Source organism: Neophocaena asiaeorientalis, unplaced genomic scaffold (assembly GCF_003031525.2).
Source record: "Neophocaena asiaeorientalis asiaeorientalis breed wild unplaced genomic scaffold, Neophocaena_asiaeorientalis_V1.1 scaffold476, whole genome shotgun sequence".
NCBI classification, from domain to species: domain Eukaryota; kingdom Metazoa; phylum Chordata; class Mammalia; order Artiodactyla; family Phocoenidae; genus Neophocaena; species Neophocaena asiaeorientalis.
In genome coordinates, this window is record NW_020172178.1 from 1,283,624 (window position 1) to 1,300,120 (window position 16,497).

The 16,497-nt window shown below is 53.0% G+C and overlaps 1 protein-coding gene across 1 annotated transcript; it reads right to left on the reverse strand.

Moving 5' to 3' along the window:
• Positions 1-3,247: 3,247 nt before the first annotated feature.
• LOC112409723 (serpin A3-8) lies at positions 3,248-10,700 on the reverse strand. Its single transcript, XM_024760028.1, is given in 7 exon segments — positions 3,248-3,431; positions 3,841-3,847; positions 4,468-4,519; positions 4,521-4,626; positions 7,168-7,306; positions 7,309-7,440; positions 10,049-10,700. Coding segments are annotated over 7 exon segments (1,272 nt in total).
• Positions 10,701-16,497: the final 5,797 nt, after the last annotated feature.

A 16,497-nucleotide genomic window follows, 5' to 3' on the forward strand; every position in this document is an offset into this window, starting at 1 on the left:
ACTGTTGTGTCCATTAAGAGATAAGAAAACCGAGGCACAAAGATTAGGTAACTTGCCCCAGATCTGAAAGCCCGGCAGAGCCTCGCCTTCAGATCCACACCTACCTTCAGAGCAGCTTGTACCACAGTGATACATATTTTCCTCTAAAATTAACCACCTTCCAGAGAGGCTGAGGAGACCACAGAGAGCAGTAGTATTTACATATCATAATACTATTACACTATTGTAAAATATTCATCCCCATTTTACAAACAAGGAGACAGAAGCTCAGGGTGGTCAGGGGCTCAGCGCCCCCAGGATCACACAGGTAATAAAGGACATCAGGAGTAGGTTATGGAGCCAGGCTTGATGTGCAGAATGTAGACTCCACATTCCCATGGGCTGCCAAAAGGGTGACCCCCTGCCTGCTCTCAATTCTCTCCAAAGGTGACATTGACATTTGTCTTCACCACGGGGTGTGTTCAATCCCCACATATTTGCAATTTTCCAAAGCAAACCTCTGAAAAAATAACAAAGCTGGAGGCATCCCATTTCCTGATTTCAAACTGTATGACAAAGCTATAGTCATCAAACAGTATGGTACTGGCATAAATATTCACATAGATGAAAGGAACAGAATAAAGAGCCCAGAAGTTGACTCTTGCACATACAGTCAATTAATATTTGACTAGGGATCAAAAAACCAATCAATGGGGAAAAGATATTCTCTTCAAAAAATGGATTTGAGAAACTAGATAATCACATGCAGCGTCCCTGCTGGGTGTGCAGCCTCAGGTTAGGGATGTGGTCAAGTCACCTCTATTAGCTGTCCCTTAGGACTTGGACCACGCTGCAGCTCTGGTGCCTGTCGCCCCACCTCCTGAATCTTTCCTAAGGTCACACAAACGGGCCCAAGGTTACAGGGTCTTAAAACACACAAGCCGACTCCAGCCCAGATCACACCACCCTGAAGGCTAAACTCCAGAAAGGCCATCTGCACCCCCTCTCACTCTCCCTCCCTCCCCCTGCAGCCCAGAGCAGGCCTCCCCTCATTCTGTTCACCCTGCCCTTGCCCCATCCCCTGTGCCTTTAGATCACTGCATCCCATGGACCATTGATCCTTCCCCTACCCCTAAGTCCCCTCCGCTGTCCCCTGGGTACCTCTTCTGTGGTCCTGGCGTGACAGCTTTCCTCCCATGCCCCTCCCTCCTCCCCACTCTGTTCCTTCTCCTCGGTGACCCCTCTATCAGGTGCCCTTCCCTTCTCACCCCATGGCATTCAGCTTAGGGGACCTCCTCCCCTCAGCGCTCACCTACCCATCCTGGGGGACGAATCCTCATGCTTCCCTCAAGCCCTGATTCTCTGCTGACCTCCCCTGAGCAGATCCCTTGGCTGCCTCCAGGGAACCACATATCTGGGATCTGAATGTGAGGGTGTCCCCTGCCCTCCTCCCAACATGCTCCTCCTGCTGGGGCTCCTTCCTCAGGGGATGCTCTGTCATCTCCCAGGAGCCAAACCCAGATGCGGGTTATTTGCCCTTCTTCCCCACGTCCACTCACAGAAACATGGGTTCTCTTCACAGCCTTCCACTCATCCCTGCTCTCCTTCTCCATCCTGGGCTTTGGCCCCATTTCCTGCAGCATCCCCTTTAATGTCCAGCCTGCATCCCTATCCTGGCCCTGAATTGCTTCTCTACACAGCAGCTGGAGTCATTTTTCTACTATGCCCATCTGTTCAGAGAGACTCTCTGTTTAAATTCCTTTAAAGCTGCCTAGGACTCTATGGAACCTTTCCAGCATCCTTACTGAGCTGCCAGGCCCCCAGTGGTCCAGCGGTTCCATCATGGCCCCATCACCTCTGCAGGCCCTCCGCTTCCTGCTCCGGGTCTGCCCAGCTTCCTTCAGTTTCTTGAAAATGTCTTTCGCCTGCCAAAGACATTCTCCTCTCTGTTTACCCTACCGCATTTTATTCTTCCTCTGATGGCAGCACAAAAAGCACCTCCTCCAGGAATGGCTCGCCGACTTCCCAGGCTGAGTTTGATCCTCTTCTATCAGCCTCCAGAGCCTTGTTTCATCATCCATGTTTTGCATCAGTTCCTAAGTCCCATAAGGGTCACTGCTGTGAAAATCTTTGAGGGCAGATTCATTCTGTGGTTTAGAGAGTTCCTCTGATCCAGGAGGTTGGGATAACATCCTGCCGGCAATAATTAGTAGCTGTGTGGCCTTGGGGAAAATGACTGAGCCTCTCTGTTCCTCAGTTTCCTCAGCGGTGAAATGGGATGAGTAACAGCAAGTATCTCATGTGATCATTTCAAGGACTAAACGGGTTATTCCAGGTAGAGGTCTGAGCAGGCTGCCTGGCAGAGACATCTCAACCGTTCAGTTGTGGGTGACGTCATCATCTATGCCGGGAGTTGATCTTCCTGGAGATGACACAGCCCCCTATCACATCAGGGGGATGAAGAACCAAGTGCGTTCCTTTTATTGCAGGTGTGTGTTTATTGAGCTTTTGCTCCCATACCCCCGTTCTGGCTGCTGAGGGGATCCTCTGTCAGGGAAGTATGTGGAACTCGTCAGGTGGTGGAGTAGCTCGTCTGGGAACCTGGAAGTAGTTGGTCTCCCAGGTTGAGGTGCTGGGGGGCAGCAGGGGAGATCCTGGGGGGAGGCCCAGCTCAGCTGCAGGAGTGAGGGGTCCAGGGGCTGTGCCAGAAGAGGTGAGGGTCGGAGCCCCTGCAATGTCAGCACGAGGGCACATCCTGGGCCCTGGGGGATGGAAGAGTGAACCTGGACCTAGGGTCATAGCGCCCGGAAGTGGGCATCAGGCAGCAGGGGCCCCTCCCAGCCCTGGGCCTGAGGTCCAGTGGGCTTGGTCACAAGCACAAAGCCTGCTCCTGGGCTGACTGGTGAAGCTGAGACAGAGGGGCCCAGACTCTGGGGCGGGCTGAGCGTGTGTGGGAGGTCGGGGGGCTTGGCCTCGGGGCCCAGGCAGTGGCAGGAGCATGGAGTCAGGCAGATCAGCATGGAGACACACAGAAAGGAGTCCAGTCCAAGGAAGGTGGTTTATTGCTGTTGTAGGGCTCAGAGCCTCCTTCTAACCAGGACACAGACTCCCTGGGCATGTGAAACCCCCAGCAGAGTCACTGTCACCTTCACAAGGGTGAGCAGGTGGGACCAGACAGGGGGATCCTCGGGGCACAGGGACCAGGCTGCCCCCAGGGAGCTGGGCACCCAGCTCCTTAGTGCAGGGACCCGCTACTCAGTGGAGAGCTCTAGGCTTGACTGGGGTTGGTGACTTTGCCCAAAAAGATGATGCTCTGGGTGTCTTTACTGAGTGTGGGAAACATAAAGGGCCTGTTGAAATGCATAGTGATCACTTCTCCAGTTTTGTAGATCAAGTTGCTTCCCATGGCAGCAGCTCCTTCCATGCTCTCCTTGCCCACGTCAAGCACAGCGCTGCGGACCACCAGGGGGACCCCAGAGCATTACCCACCAGAGACGAGGTGGGTGGGAGGTGAGCAGCTGCCCGAGTGCCTCTAAGGGGACTGACACTCATCCACCTTCTGCCGCTGGCCGTCACTGTGCTGGCAACCTGTTCAACTTGTTTGTTTCTCCCAACAAATGTCAGCTGGTTTGCAGTCGTGATGCACAGATGTGCAAAGTGCAGTCAAAGGCTGTGAGTGCTGGGCCCAGGGTCAGAGAGGAAAAGAGCAGGGCTTCCCTGATCTGGATCCCTCTCTGTCTGAGTCCAAAACAGCCCCCATTTTAGGGGAGGGGGCAGCTGTCACAGGCACAGGCAACTGTCCACAGTCCCTCCATGTCGAAGTAGCAGATGAGCGGACACTGCTTTCTGCTCCTCTCCTGCCCTAGCACTCAGTTACTTTGCATAGGAAATGGCTTCCCATCCCTGGGCCCCGCAGGCCCCTTGGCACATGGGCCTCCTTTGCCAGGTCCTTTGGCAGGTATGGTGCAGGGGAGACTGCAGGGCTGCCCAGCCTCCCCCATTCACTGACTTCTCTGCTTCTAGGATCACAGTACCAGGGGCCCTGGTGTTCCTGTCCTGTGCTCTTAGTACATTTCCATCACGATGGCCCTGTAGCTGTTGTTAGTACCTATTACCTCTTACCTGCTCTGCTAGGCATAGCACATGAGCCAAGAACTACAATGCTCGTTTTAAAGATGAAGGAAGTGAGGGGTACAGGACTTGAATTATTTATCGCATAGGCAGTAAAAGTTGAAGCATGAGACAGGGGTTCACAGCTGATTCCGCCCCAGGCCCTCCCGCTAGATGGGCTTCCATGTCACAGTATGTTGCAGGGAAGGTGGGACCACCCCCAGGATGGTCGTAACCAAGCCCTTCTGCGGAGTCCAGGGAAGGTGACTGAGTAAAGAGAAATACAGTTATTTTACTCATTCAAGTTTACCCAAAAATCTGGCTGGCCTTCACGATTCAAGCTCCCGTGTGGAGATGAATTGTCCAAAGTTTAAACACCCACCTGGGAAACCATCAGCGCCTCTGCATCTTTAATGCCTGACTGGCCAGCTGCCGGGGGTGGGGAAGACTTTCCCCATGCCCATCTGGTGAAGGAAGTATTGCAGATCATAATCGCTGGAGATGGAAAACTTTGGAAGGAGGGGGTGAACTCTTGTTCTAGGAAATGAGAAAAATAAACCTGAACGTCTGCTGGACTCAGAGCCTGCCTTTCTCCCATGTCTCGGCGTGGTCTTCCTTGGTTTCCGCTCCAACCACCCACTTCTTGCTGGAAATACGGACTCTTTTCCACATTTTCTTTACCCCTCCTCCTTACTCTCCTTAAACTGTGAATTATGCATTCCCATCGGCAGGAGTCTAAAATGCCAGGCAGTGCACCAGCACCACACCTGGCCCTGCTTCACCCCTGCAATCCTGTAGGGTGCAGGAAACACCCTAACTCCAGCAGCTGGGAGACTTTGCTGGGACAGCTGCTCCAAGGGCACCAGGAAGGCTTCCTGCAGGAGGTGGCATGGACCCTGAGTCCCGGAGGAGTGAACGGAGCTGACTGGGTGAAGAGGAGTCCAGGAGGCAGGAGGATGCACTTGCAGGAAAGAGGGAAGAAAGAAGGGCTGCCCCACAGCACAGAGGCAGCCTGAGTGCGGGCAGTGGGGAGGGGAGGGGCCGGGAAGGGGCTTGGGCAGGATGTGGAGGGCTGGGGACTGCATTCAAGGGCCTTGGGGACCTGAATCAACCAATCCAACATGTCTATCTTGTCTTCCCAGTGAGCTCCTTGAGGGCAGGGATGCATCCGCTTCTGAGCAGAGGTGGCAGCAGGTTCTTGGAGCACCAGATGCCTCCTCTCTCTCTGTCTCTATTTCCCTTAAGACTCTTCTCACCGTATCAGCTCTTACAGATGCCAAATACGAGGAGGCTGTGGCTCCCATTAAACGTTGAGTCCCTTGGGAGCAGGGAGGTACCTATTCCTCCTCATAGGCCATCTTTCCTCCCTCCCTCCCTCCCTCCCTCCCCCCTCCTTTATCCATTCATTCAACAGTTCCCTAGTGAGCGCCCTCCATGGGCCAGGAGCCTGTAGATGCTGGTTCCCCCAGTGCTTGTAAATCAAAGATGTCTGATGAATATTCTATCCATTTACAACTATTCACTGAGCCCCCGCCCTGTGGTAGCTCTTGGTACTGGAGGAAGGAAAGGGTTGGGAAGGCAGTACATGTAGGGGGAGGGTGGGTCCCGTGTCCTGGAGTCTCCTGGGATCTGCAGTGAGGAAGGGCTGAGAGTCAGGCAGCCCCAAGGCGCCCGGTCCCCTGGACAGGGGTTGGAGAAGGGACTGCAGCCTCAATGTCACGTCTAGGCAGGTCTCTCATTCTTTGCGGTTTATAACGTACTTGCCACACCCGCTGCCCCTAGGATCTGCATAGCTGCCCACAGCCTTCCCTATCTCCCCCGCAGCGGACACTGCGCCCACAAGTGCCTCTCCCTCTGCCGTCCCCCTTGTTATTGGTCTCCTGAATTCCACGTCCTGGCCTGTGTGTCTGCGCTCAGTTTATCCAGAGCCCGACCCCTTCTGCCCTTCCTGGTTCCTTCTGATGTATCCCCAGCGGCTCCCCTGGGTGAGTGCACTGGGCACCCGGCTGGCCTCCCTGCCTCCATGCTGGTCCTCGGCTGTCTGTCCTCCACTGGATGACCTGGGTGATCCGTTTAAAACATGACTCAGATCGTTCACTCTTTGGCCCAAAACCTTGTGATGAGTCTCTATTTCCCTTAGAGGGGGGCGCGTCGAGGGGTCTGCAAGGCTCCAAGTGACCTGGATCCCCCCTGGGGTCCTGACCTCTCCCAACTTTCCCTCTCCCTCCCTCTGCTCTGCTGCTCTGGCCTCACTAACTCTCATCCACACCAGGCTCCCTCCTGTCTAAACAGGTTTTGCACTGGCTGTTCCCTCAGCCAGGAACGCTTTTCCCCACCATATGCACATGGCTCAATCCCTCATCTCAAACATCACCTAAGGGCCACCCTGCTTACAATCACAAGCTACTTGCGGGTCCCATTTTTTTCAAGATTTTACTGTGCTTTACTATCCCCACCTCCCCATTTCTCCCCTCTCAAAGTACCAAATAATTTGCTATATTTATTTCCTGTCTGTCTCCTCCAACTTCAAAGTAAGTGCCATTAGGGCGGGGGATTTACGTTTTATTCGCTGACCTACCCTCAGAGTCTAAGTTAGTCCCTCAGACATAGCTTGATCTTCATTCATTCATTCATCCAATCAGTGCTGAATGGCTGAACGGATAAATGAGTGAATTAATGTTTAGCCCGTGCAAAGCTGATGCTCACGTCTGTCTCACCTGAGCCCCCAACTGATCCCAGTGCCATCTGCCCCGCTCCACCTGCAAGAGGTGGAGCCACGGAGAGAACAGCGTGAGTGTCCTGGGGTTGTGTGAGGATCCTCACGACTCAGCGCATGTCAGTGTCAGAGGAACCCTCAGCCCCGCCCCCTCTGATGTCACCATCTTAGAGAAGGAACAGCTCAGGCCCAGAGCCACGCAGGCAGCCAAGGGCAAGGTCACTCCTGGATGGGCCCTCCCACCTCTGCCCCCGCCCCTGGACATTACTGAGGCCCGGGGGCTGGGGGTCCGGAGTCCTGGAAGAGGGGGAAGGACCGAGAAGGCAGGTGGGTCCACAGCTCTGGGTCCTGGGGACAGTCACCTGGGCTGCAGGGAGTCTCTCCCCCTCCTCAGCGTCTCTGGGAGCAGCTTGGCCTCCAGGTCGTGCATTTTGCCCTCGTCAGGGAGGATGAAGGGCGCGCTGCCGTCGCTGGTGTACCTGAGCTCCACCGCGGTGCAGGCAGCTCCTCGTCCCGGAAGTAAGGCGTTTCCAGGCCCCCAGTGGTCATCATGGGCACCTCCATTGTCCTGTTCTCGTTCACGTGGAACTCTGACTTATAAGTATGGCTGGGATCAAAGGGCTTCTTCCACTGGGCTAGAGGTGGAGGGACAGGTGAGGGGTCTGTGGTGCAAGGGTTGCAGGTGTCTCACTCTTCTGCCCTGGTCCCTGAGCGGGGGAGACCCTCCCCACACCAGCAGCCCCCCACGTGCCTCTAGGGATGGCCCTGCTAGGTTTGCACATATACCTGGGCAGGTGGGTAGGCCCTTGTGGACGGGGGTGAGTCCACGGGTCTGGATTGGGAGGGGGGACATGAAACAAAACAGGTTAATTGTGCTACGTGAGAAACCAACAGGAACAGGACAGGGCAAGGGAGAGACGGGGTGAGGCTGGGACTGCGGAGAAATGGGAGCTCCTGGTCCTTAAAGGGAACAGTGTTAGTGACCAGTGGCTAGTCGTTGGCTTTGTAGGTAGAGCACATGTCCCCGCAGCCTTGTGAGCCAGGCTGAAGCAGGAGCCACATGGGTGCTAGGAGGGCAGGGCGGGGTCAGTAGAGGAGAGGGCTGAGGTCTCCCCACAGGAGGATGGAGCATTCAGTGATGGGGGCTTCTTGGGGAGATTAGGGCCCTGGGGCTTCATGGAGTGTGTATCCACCCCCGCTTCCTGCTTTGTTTCCACCCCTGCCTGTGTCCCCAGAGTTAGAGGCAGGAGCAGAGGGAATGCAGGGCTGGCTGGGGTGCCCCTGGTGGGGAGATCTGGGAGGAGAAAGTCCTAGACCAGGGCAGGGTTGTAGGAGAGGAAAGCACAGGAGACTGAAAGAATAAACATAGCAGGACAGGCCTGGATTAGTTTTCTAAGGGAGGATGAAGGGCGCGCTGCCGTCGCTGGTGTACCTGAGCTCCACCGCGGTGCAGGCAGCTCCTCGTCCCGGAAGTAAGGCGTTTCCAGGCCCCCAGTGGTCATCATGGGCACCTCCATTGTCCTGTTCTCGTTCACGTGGAACTCTGACTTATAAGTATGGCTGGGATCAAAGGGCTTCTTCCACTGGGCTAGAGGTGGAGGGACAGGTGAGGGGTCTGTGGTGCAAGGGTTGCAGGCGTCTCACTCTTCTGCCCTGGTCCCTGAGCGGGGGAGACCCTCCCCACACCAGCAGCCCCCCACGTGCCTCTAGGGATGGCCCTGCTAGGTTTGCACATATACCTGGGCAGGTGGGTAGGCCCTTGTGGACGGGGGTGAGTCCACGGGTCTGGATTGGGAGGGGGGACATGAAACAAAACAGGTTAATTGTGCTACGTGAGAAACCAACAGGAACAGGACAGGGCAAGGGAGAGACGGGGTGAGGCTGGGACTGCGGAGAAATGGGAGCTCCTGGTCCTTAAAGGGAACAGTGTTAGTGACCAGTGGCTAGTCGTTGGCTTTGTAGGTAGAGCACATGTCCCCGCAGCCTTGTGAGCCAGGCTGAAGCAGGAGCCACATGGGTACCAGGAGGGCACTGCGGGGTCAGTAGAGGAGAGGGCTGAGGTCTCCCCGCAGGAGGATGGAGCATTCAGTGATGGGGGCTTCTTGGGGAGATTAGGGCCCTGGGGCTTCATGGAGTGTGTATCCACCCCCGCTTCCTGCTTTGTTTCCACCCCTGCCTGTGTCCCCAGAGTTAGAGGCAGGAGCAGAGGGAACGCCGGGCTGGCTGGGGTGCCCCTGGTGGGGAGATTTCGGAGGAGAAAATCCTAGGACAGTGCAGGGTTATAAGAGAGGAAAGCACAGGAGACTCGAAGAACAATTGTAGCAGGCCTGGCCTGGATTCCTTTTCCAAAGAAATGCAATTCTGTGCCTTCATTTATAGACGAAAACACAGATCCAGGAAGGGTAGCCCTGGGCTCTGCCAGGAGCCCCCAGCACAGGGCTAACTTGTTTCCCCACAGCTAGTGTCTCCTAGGCACCTGACCACGCCCAGATTCGATGACAGTTTTTCCTGTCCTTATCTATTCTGGGTCTCTATTGCACTACTGGCTCCATATATGAAATCTATCTGCCTTCACTCTGACCCTTATGAATTTCCAGGCTGAGGTTTGCAATATCGAGTTTCTATCAATGGGACTGGGCACTGGGCCAACTAGAATCTGGGAAAATACACTGCCCTGGATATTGTCTTCCCGCGACTTTCCCCAGATGGTGGCCTTGCCATTCCCACCCTCAGGATGATAGAAGCACACAATTGAAGAGCCTTGGGGGGTCCAGGCTGCTCAGAGGCTGTCACACCGTGAAGATGGCTGCCAGCCCCACCTTAAGCCCCGGAGACCAAGACCCTTAGAGGGAGCCCAGGTCAGACACAGCCCACAGTGCGCACAGCAGAGGCCTTCCTGAGTGTGTCCAAAAGCATCTCAACAGACAGGAACCTGGAGTTCCCGGCCACCCCGGAGAGAGCTGAAAGAACAGCTTCTTCTTTTGGCAAGTCAGAAAAAAGTCTCTCTCTGCCTCGGCTCCACTGCACTTATGTCCTGTAAAGTGAAGTATAATTTGGATAAAGCTAAAGTAGACAAAGCCTATGGTCGGGGCGGGGCCTTGGTGCCTAAGCTCCCTTAAGCCACGGGGAGCCCCTTCTGTAATGGTTTGCTAACAACACATGTGGCTGAGCCAGAAGAGAAATAGTCCTGGAGCCTCAGAACTAATTTCATTTATCTTCCCAAACCCCAATCTGGCCACCCACATTTAGAGAAGATGTATTTCACCAGCATCATCTCTGTGAGCTTGTCAAGGTCCTTGAACAGCTCCACAATTTTCCCCTGCGTTTTATTCCTCACATAGTCGTTGATGAGCTTCTTGGCAGTGTCGGAATCCCAGAAGTCGGTGGAGAAGGCCTCGGAGGCACACAGCGCCCGGGCATCTTCCCTGAACTTGTCCAGAAGCTTCAGCTGCTCCTGGACGAACACGGCGTTGCCCAAGCTCAGCTGCAGCTGGTCGCTGGGTCAGCCGAGCGTCTGCACGAGGTGCTGGAAGCCCTGGTGGACTTCTGTCTCGGGGGTCTCTGTGAGGTTGAACTTGAGGCCTTCCAAGGTCTCCGTCAGGGTGGGTCCTCGGGCCCCCAGGGACAGGAAGGCCAAGGCCATGGAGACGCTCAGGGGGGAGAAGATGACGTTCTCATTGGAGGTCTTCAAAGCCAACTGCTTGTAGAGGCTGAAGGCGAAGTCGGTGTTGCTGGAGACGAATGTGTGGTCATCCACAGGTGCCCCTTTGTGTTGGTCCTCTGGGGTCACATCCTCCGGGTCAAGCCCGCCCCCTGGGAGGCAGTGGACACTGGAGCAGAGCCCAGCCACCAGGAGCCCCGGAGCCAGGAGGGGGGACATTCTCTCTGCCCTCATCTCTGAAAAGCAAAGCTCCTTTAAATCTCGGTGTGTCCGATGATGTCCCAACCACCACCCAGTGTCCCCACGTGGTCTCTGTTCTCTCTGCCTCTGCTGCTTTGTGACCTCCCAGTTCTAGGCACCCTCCTGGGCTCCCAACATACATGAGGAGGCTTTGGGCTCCCTCTCACTCTTTGATGCAAGTCTTGTAATTGTTACCGATTTCCCCAATGGAGAAACTGGGCCCAGAGACGGAAAGGGGCTTTTCTAAGGTCACCCAGCAAGGAAGTAGAGGAGCGAGGGCGAGAAGCCTGGGTTGCCTGGCTCCAGTGGGGAGCTGGTGATGGGTGTGAGGTGCTTTCCAGTGAGAACCCATCCCCCTCCTGCTGGGAGAGCAGCCACCGTCAGAGGGGACCAGGCAGCAGGGCCTCCGTTTCCACTATGTCCCCTGTCTGCCCCCCAGGACGGAGTCCTGGACTTAGAGGACACAGCACCTCTCCCGGCCTCTTGATGACAAGTGTGTGACATTAGGGGGGCACTCTCATTGTGGTACCTCGTTGCAGTGAGGGTTCAGTGAGAGAGGCCACTGCAAGCAGGGGGGCCAGCGCTGGAGCCTAAGTGACCCTGATAAGTGTTGCTGTAAAGATCAAAGGAGGGTAGAGTGTTCTTTTCAGCCCCTGGCAGGTGGACACATGGTGGTTGATTCCACCATAAACCTGTAAAGGCCTCCTAGTGGGGAGAAGCAGCGTGGTCTCAGAGTGCCAGAGGCCTGGACAAGGATTCCATTTCGACCACTAGTGAGTGCTTTGTGGTGACAAGCGAGTGACTGAGCCCCAGGTCCCATCTCTGTCCATGTTGAACGGCTCAGGTGACATGAAGTATGAAGGTGCTGGGCTCATAAGAGGAGTTCCAGCGGTGTCACCTCCTCCACATGCCACCCTCACTAGGACCCTACAGGCCAGAGCTGTGATCCCTGAAGATAGGGGACAGAGGACAGAGCTACTGCATGAAAGTCTGAGAGAGGCTGAGTTCAAAGCTGGAGGCCTCAGCAACAGGACTGCTTACGTTCAGCCTCTGGCCCCTCATCTCAGAGTTCAGAGGAGAAAGGGCTGCTGGTGTGGTGTGGGGGAGGGGAGCAGAAAGGAAGAGAGAGAGAAAAGGGGCAGAGGAGGGAGAGGAGAGGTGGGAGGGGGTGGAGGGGAGGGAGCTGAGCTGAGTCTCATCCAGAGGCCGGTGGAGAGGCCTTTGGACAAGCCGGGGGACAGAGGTGATCAATTGTCCCAAATGTCAGTTTCCTCAGTGCTGATGCAACCGTTTCTTTCAAAAAGGAGTCAAACATTATCCCCAAAATTATTTCTGGAGAAATAGTACCTGTGTATCTGGCCTGGTTGGAGGGCTCTGTTTCTGAGCAATCTGTCTTTCCAGTGCTGGACAGACTCATCTCCTGTCTGCTTGGCTGTGGGGCCCTTCAGGGACAGTGTAGCCCAGGAAACCCCCCTGGAGACCTTGCAGCCTCTGCCCAGAGGGACCCAGGGCACTAATTCTGTCCGCCCGGCCCTGTTGAGAGCAGCGCCCTGTGCCGGACAAGGAGACGCGCCTCACAGCCCTGGTGGGAGTTCTGACCCTGGCGGTGGATGCACAGCTATATGGGGTGCACAGCTGGCTCGAATCAGAATCCCACAGAGCGACTTCCCTGGTGGTCCAGTGTTTAAGACTCTGTGCTCCCAGTGCAGGGGGCTGGGGTTCGATCCGTGTTCAGAAAACTAGATCCTGCATGCTGCAACTAAGAGCCCTCATGCTGCAACTAAAGATCCTGCAAGCCGCCACGAAGATCCCGAGTGCCCCAACTAAGACCAAGTGCAGCAAATAAATAAATAAATATTAAAGAAAAGAAAAGAATCCCCCAGAGTCAAAGGCAGAAATGACCCCAGAAGCCCTGGTGGCATGTCCCTCCCTTTGCAGAATCAAAATTGAGACCCAGAGAGAAGACTGGTCTTCAGAGGGCGCAAAACCCTCCCAGCATCGTGACACAGGTCCTCCCGCCTCCCTCCTGCCTCATGTTCCACAGGCTCCATGCAGAGTACTAGAACCATGCGAAGAAAGGTTTCTCCAAATGTGGGCGCATCACAGATTAACTGCCTGGGAGAGCGGGATGTGGGGAGTGGATCCAGAGCCGCCACCTGCCCGGGATGCTGGATTCTCATGGGTGCTGCTGTCTATTTATCCCACAAAGATCTCCCCCGCTTGAGAGATGTCTGCAGGGACAACACAGTGTTCTGTCCTCAGACTGGAAATGGGCAGATGATCATTTCTGATAACAAGATTTATTAGATCTATTTGAACAACTTAGTTACAGAAACTGCTTTTGGTTCCTTAAAAAAAAAAAAAAAAACTAAACTAAAAATAAACAAAAGAAATTTCCCTTGAGAGTGTTTTCTCCTGTTTAATAAAACTCATTGAGAAATGTGTGAAAGCTCAGAATATGTAAAAAGGGACTTTGAAAAATCCTCATGACTATTGTTCTTTTTTAGAAAAAATATCAACTCTTCTTAGTTTTCCCCCCTTTTTATGATTTACTCATTGAGGACCATGTAAAAACCCAGAAAATGGAAAGAAGAATATTTGAAAATATTCCCCAGAATTGTATCACTCTGGGACAGCCCTAGCGAACGTTATCTTCTGTTTCTTTTATGTCATTTTTCTTATGTTTGTTTGCGAGTGTGTGTATATGATAGGAATCTCCAAACACAAACTCAGATAACTTTAAAATGCAATACACCTTATATGTATATAGCTCGATTTGCATGTTGATACACTCCCCCTTTCTTGAGAAAGGACGGCACGTCTAAATAGACTAAGTGGGAGAGACCTTTAAGATAGCGGAGGAGTAAGACATGGAGATCACCTTCCTCTTCACAAATACGTCAAAAATACATCTACATGTGGAATATCTCCTACAGAACACCTACTGAAGGCTGGCAGAAGACCTCAGAGCTCCCAAAAGGCAAGAAACTCCCCTCGTACCTGGGTAGGGCAAAAGAAAAAAGAAAGAACAGAGACAAAAGAATAGGGACGGGCCTGCACCAGTGGGAGGGAGCTGTGAAGGAGGAAAGTTTCCACACAGTAGGAAGCCCCTTCGCGGGCGGAGACTGCAGGTGGCGGAGGGGGAAGCTTCGGAGCCGCGGAGGAGAGCGCAGCAACAGGGTTGCGGAGGGAAAAGCGGAGAGATTCCCGCACAGAGGATCAGCGCGAGGAGACGGGATTCCTGCTCTGTGTGCCCACAGACGGCAGAGCCCCACCTAAGCAAACTCCAGAGATAGGCACAAGCCTTGGCTATCAGCTGACCCCAGAGACAGGCATGAACTGCGAACACTGCCACCAAGAATCCTGTGTGCAAGCTCAGGTCACTATCCGCACGCCCCCTGGGAGCCAGTGCAGTAGCTACTGCCAGGTTCCTGAGACCCAGGGACAACATTCCTGGGAGAACACATGGCGCACCTCAGGCTGCTGCAACGTCACGCCGGCCTCTGACGCCACAGGCTCATCCCGCATTCCAATTATGACTACCATATCCCTCCCTCTCCCTAGCCTGAGTGAGCAAGAGGGCCCTAATCAGCTGCTGCTTTAACCCCCTCCTGTCTAGGCGGGGAACAGACGCCTGAGGGTGGCCTACACACAGAGGCGGTGGCAAAACCCAACCTGAACGCCAGGAGCTGTGCAAACGAAGAAGAGGAAGGGAACTCTCTCCCAGCAGCCCCAGGAGCAGCGGATTAAATCCCCACAGTCAACTTGATAAACCTTGCATCTGTGGGATACCTGAATAGACAACAAATGTTCCTAAAATTGAGGCGGTGGACTTTGGGAGCAACTGTAGACATGGGGTTTGCTTTCTGCATCTGATTTATTTTTGGTTTTATGTTTATCTTAGCTTAGTTTTTTTGTTTTGTTTTGGTTTTATCTTTTTAATTTTTATTTATTTATTATTTTTGGCTATGTTGGGTCCTCGTTGCTGTGCACAGGCTTTCTCTAGTTGCGGCGAGCGGGGGATACTCTTCGTTGCGGTGCGTGGGCTTCTCATTGCGGTGGCTTCTCTTGTTGTGGAGCACGGGCTCTAGGCACGTGGGCTTCAGTAGTTGTGGCTCACGGGCTCAGTAGTTGTGGCTCATGGGCTCTAGAGCACAGTCTCAGTAGTTGTGGTACATGGGCCTAGTTGCTCCGCGGCATGTGGGATCTTCCCAGAGCAGGGCTCGAACCTGTGTCCCCTGCATTGGCAGGTGGATTCTTAACCACTGTGCCACCAGGAAAGTCCTATCTTAGTTTAGTTTTTAGTGCTTGTTATCATTGGTGGACTTGTTTATTGGTTTGGTTGCTCTCTTCCTTTTTAAAATTTTTTTTTCCTTTTCTCCCTCTTTGTGAGTGTGTGTGTGTACGTTTCTTTGTGTGATTTTGTCTGATTAGGTTTACTTTTACCATTTCTCCAAGGGTTCTGTCTGGTTTTGTTTGTTTGTTGTTAGTTTTTTCTTGTTTATTTTTGTTTGTTTTTTCTTTCTGTAAGTGTGTATGTGTATGTTTATTTGTATAATTTGTCTGTTTAGTTTTGCTTTTACCATTTGGTTTGGGGTTCTATCTGCTCTTATTTACTTTTTTCTTCCTTTTCTTCTGAGCCATGCAGCTGTGAGGGTTTTGGTGCCTCACCCAAGTGTCAGGCCTGAGCCTCTGAGGTGGGAGAGCCGAGTTCAGGACATTGGACCACCAGAGACTTCCCAGCCCCACATAATATCAATTGGTGAGAGCTCTCCCAGAGATTTCCATCTCAACACTGAGGCCCAGCTCCACCCAACAGCCAGCAAGCTCCAGTGCTGGACGCCCCATGCCAAACAGCTAGCAAGACAGTAACACAACCGCACCCATTAGCAGAGAGGCTGCTTAAGGTCATACTAAGTTCACAGAGACCCCAAAACACACCACCGGGTGTGGCGCTGCACACCAGAAGGACAAGATCCAACCCCACCCACCAGAACATAGGCATCAGTCCCCTCCATGAGGAAGCTTACACAAGCCACTGAACCAACCTCACCCACTGTGGGCAGACACCAAAAATAATGGGAACTACGAACCTGCAGCCTGCAAAAAGGAGACCCCAAACACAGTAAGTTAAACAAAATGAGAAGACAGAGAAATACACAACAGATGAAGGGGCAAGGTAAAAACCCACCGGAACAAACAAATGAAGAGGAAGTAGGCAGTCTACCTGAAAGAGAATTAAGAGCAATGGTAGTAAAGATGATCCAAACTCTTGGAAATAGAATGGAGAAAAAACCAGAAACATTTAACAAGGGCCTAGAAGAACTAAAGAGCAAACAAACAGTGATGAACAACACAATAAATGAAATTAAAAATTCGCTAGGAGGAATCAATAGCAGAATAACTGAGGCAGAAGAACGGATAAGTGACCAGGAAGATAAAATAGTGAAAATAACTACCACAGGGCATAATAAAGAAAAAAGAATGAAAAGAATTGAGGACAGTCTCAGAGATCTCTGGGACAACATTAAATGCACCACCATTTGAATTATAGGAGTCCCAGAAGAAGAAGAGGAAAACAAAGGGTCTGAGAAAATATTTGAAGAGATTATAGTTGAAAACTTCCCGAACATGGGAAGGGAAATAGTCAATCAAGTCCAGGAAACGCAGAGAGTACCATACAGGATAAATCCAAGGAGAAACAGGCCAAGACACATTTAATCAAACTATCAAAAATTAAATACAAAGAAAACATATTAGAAGAGGTAAGGGAAAAGAAACAAATAACATA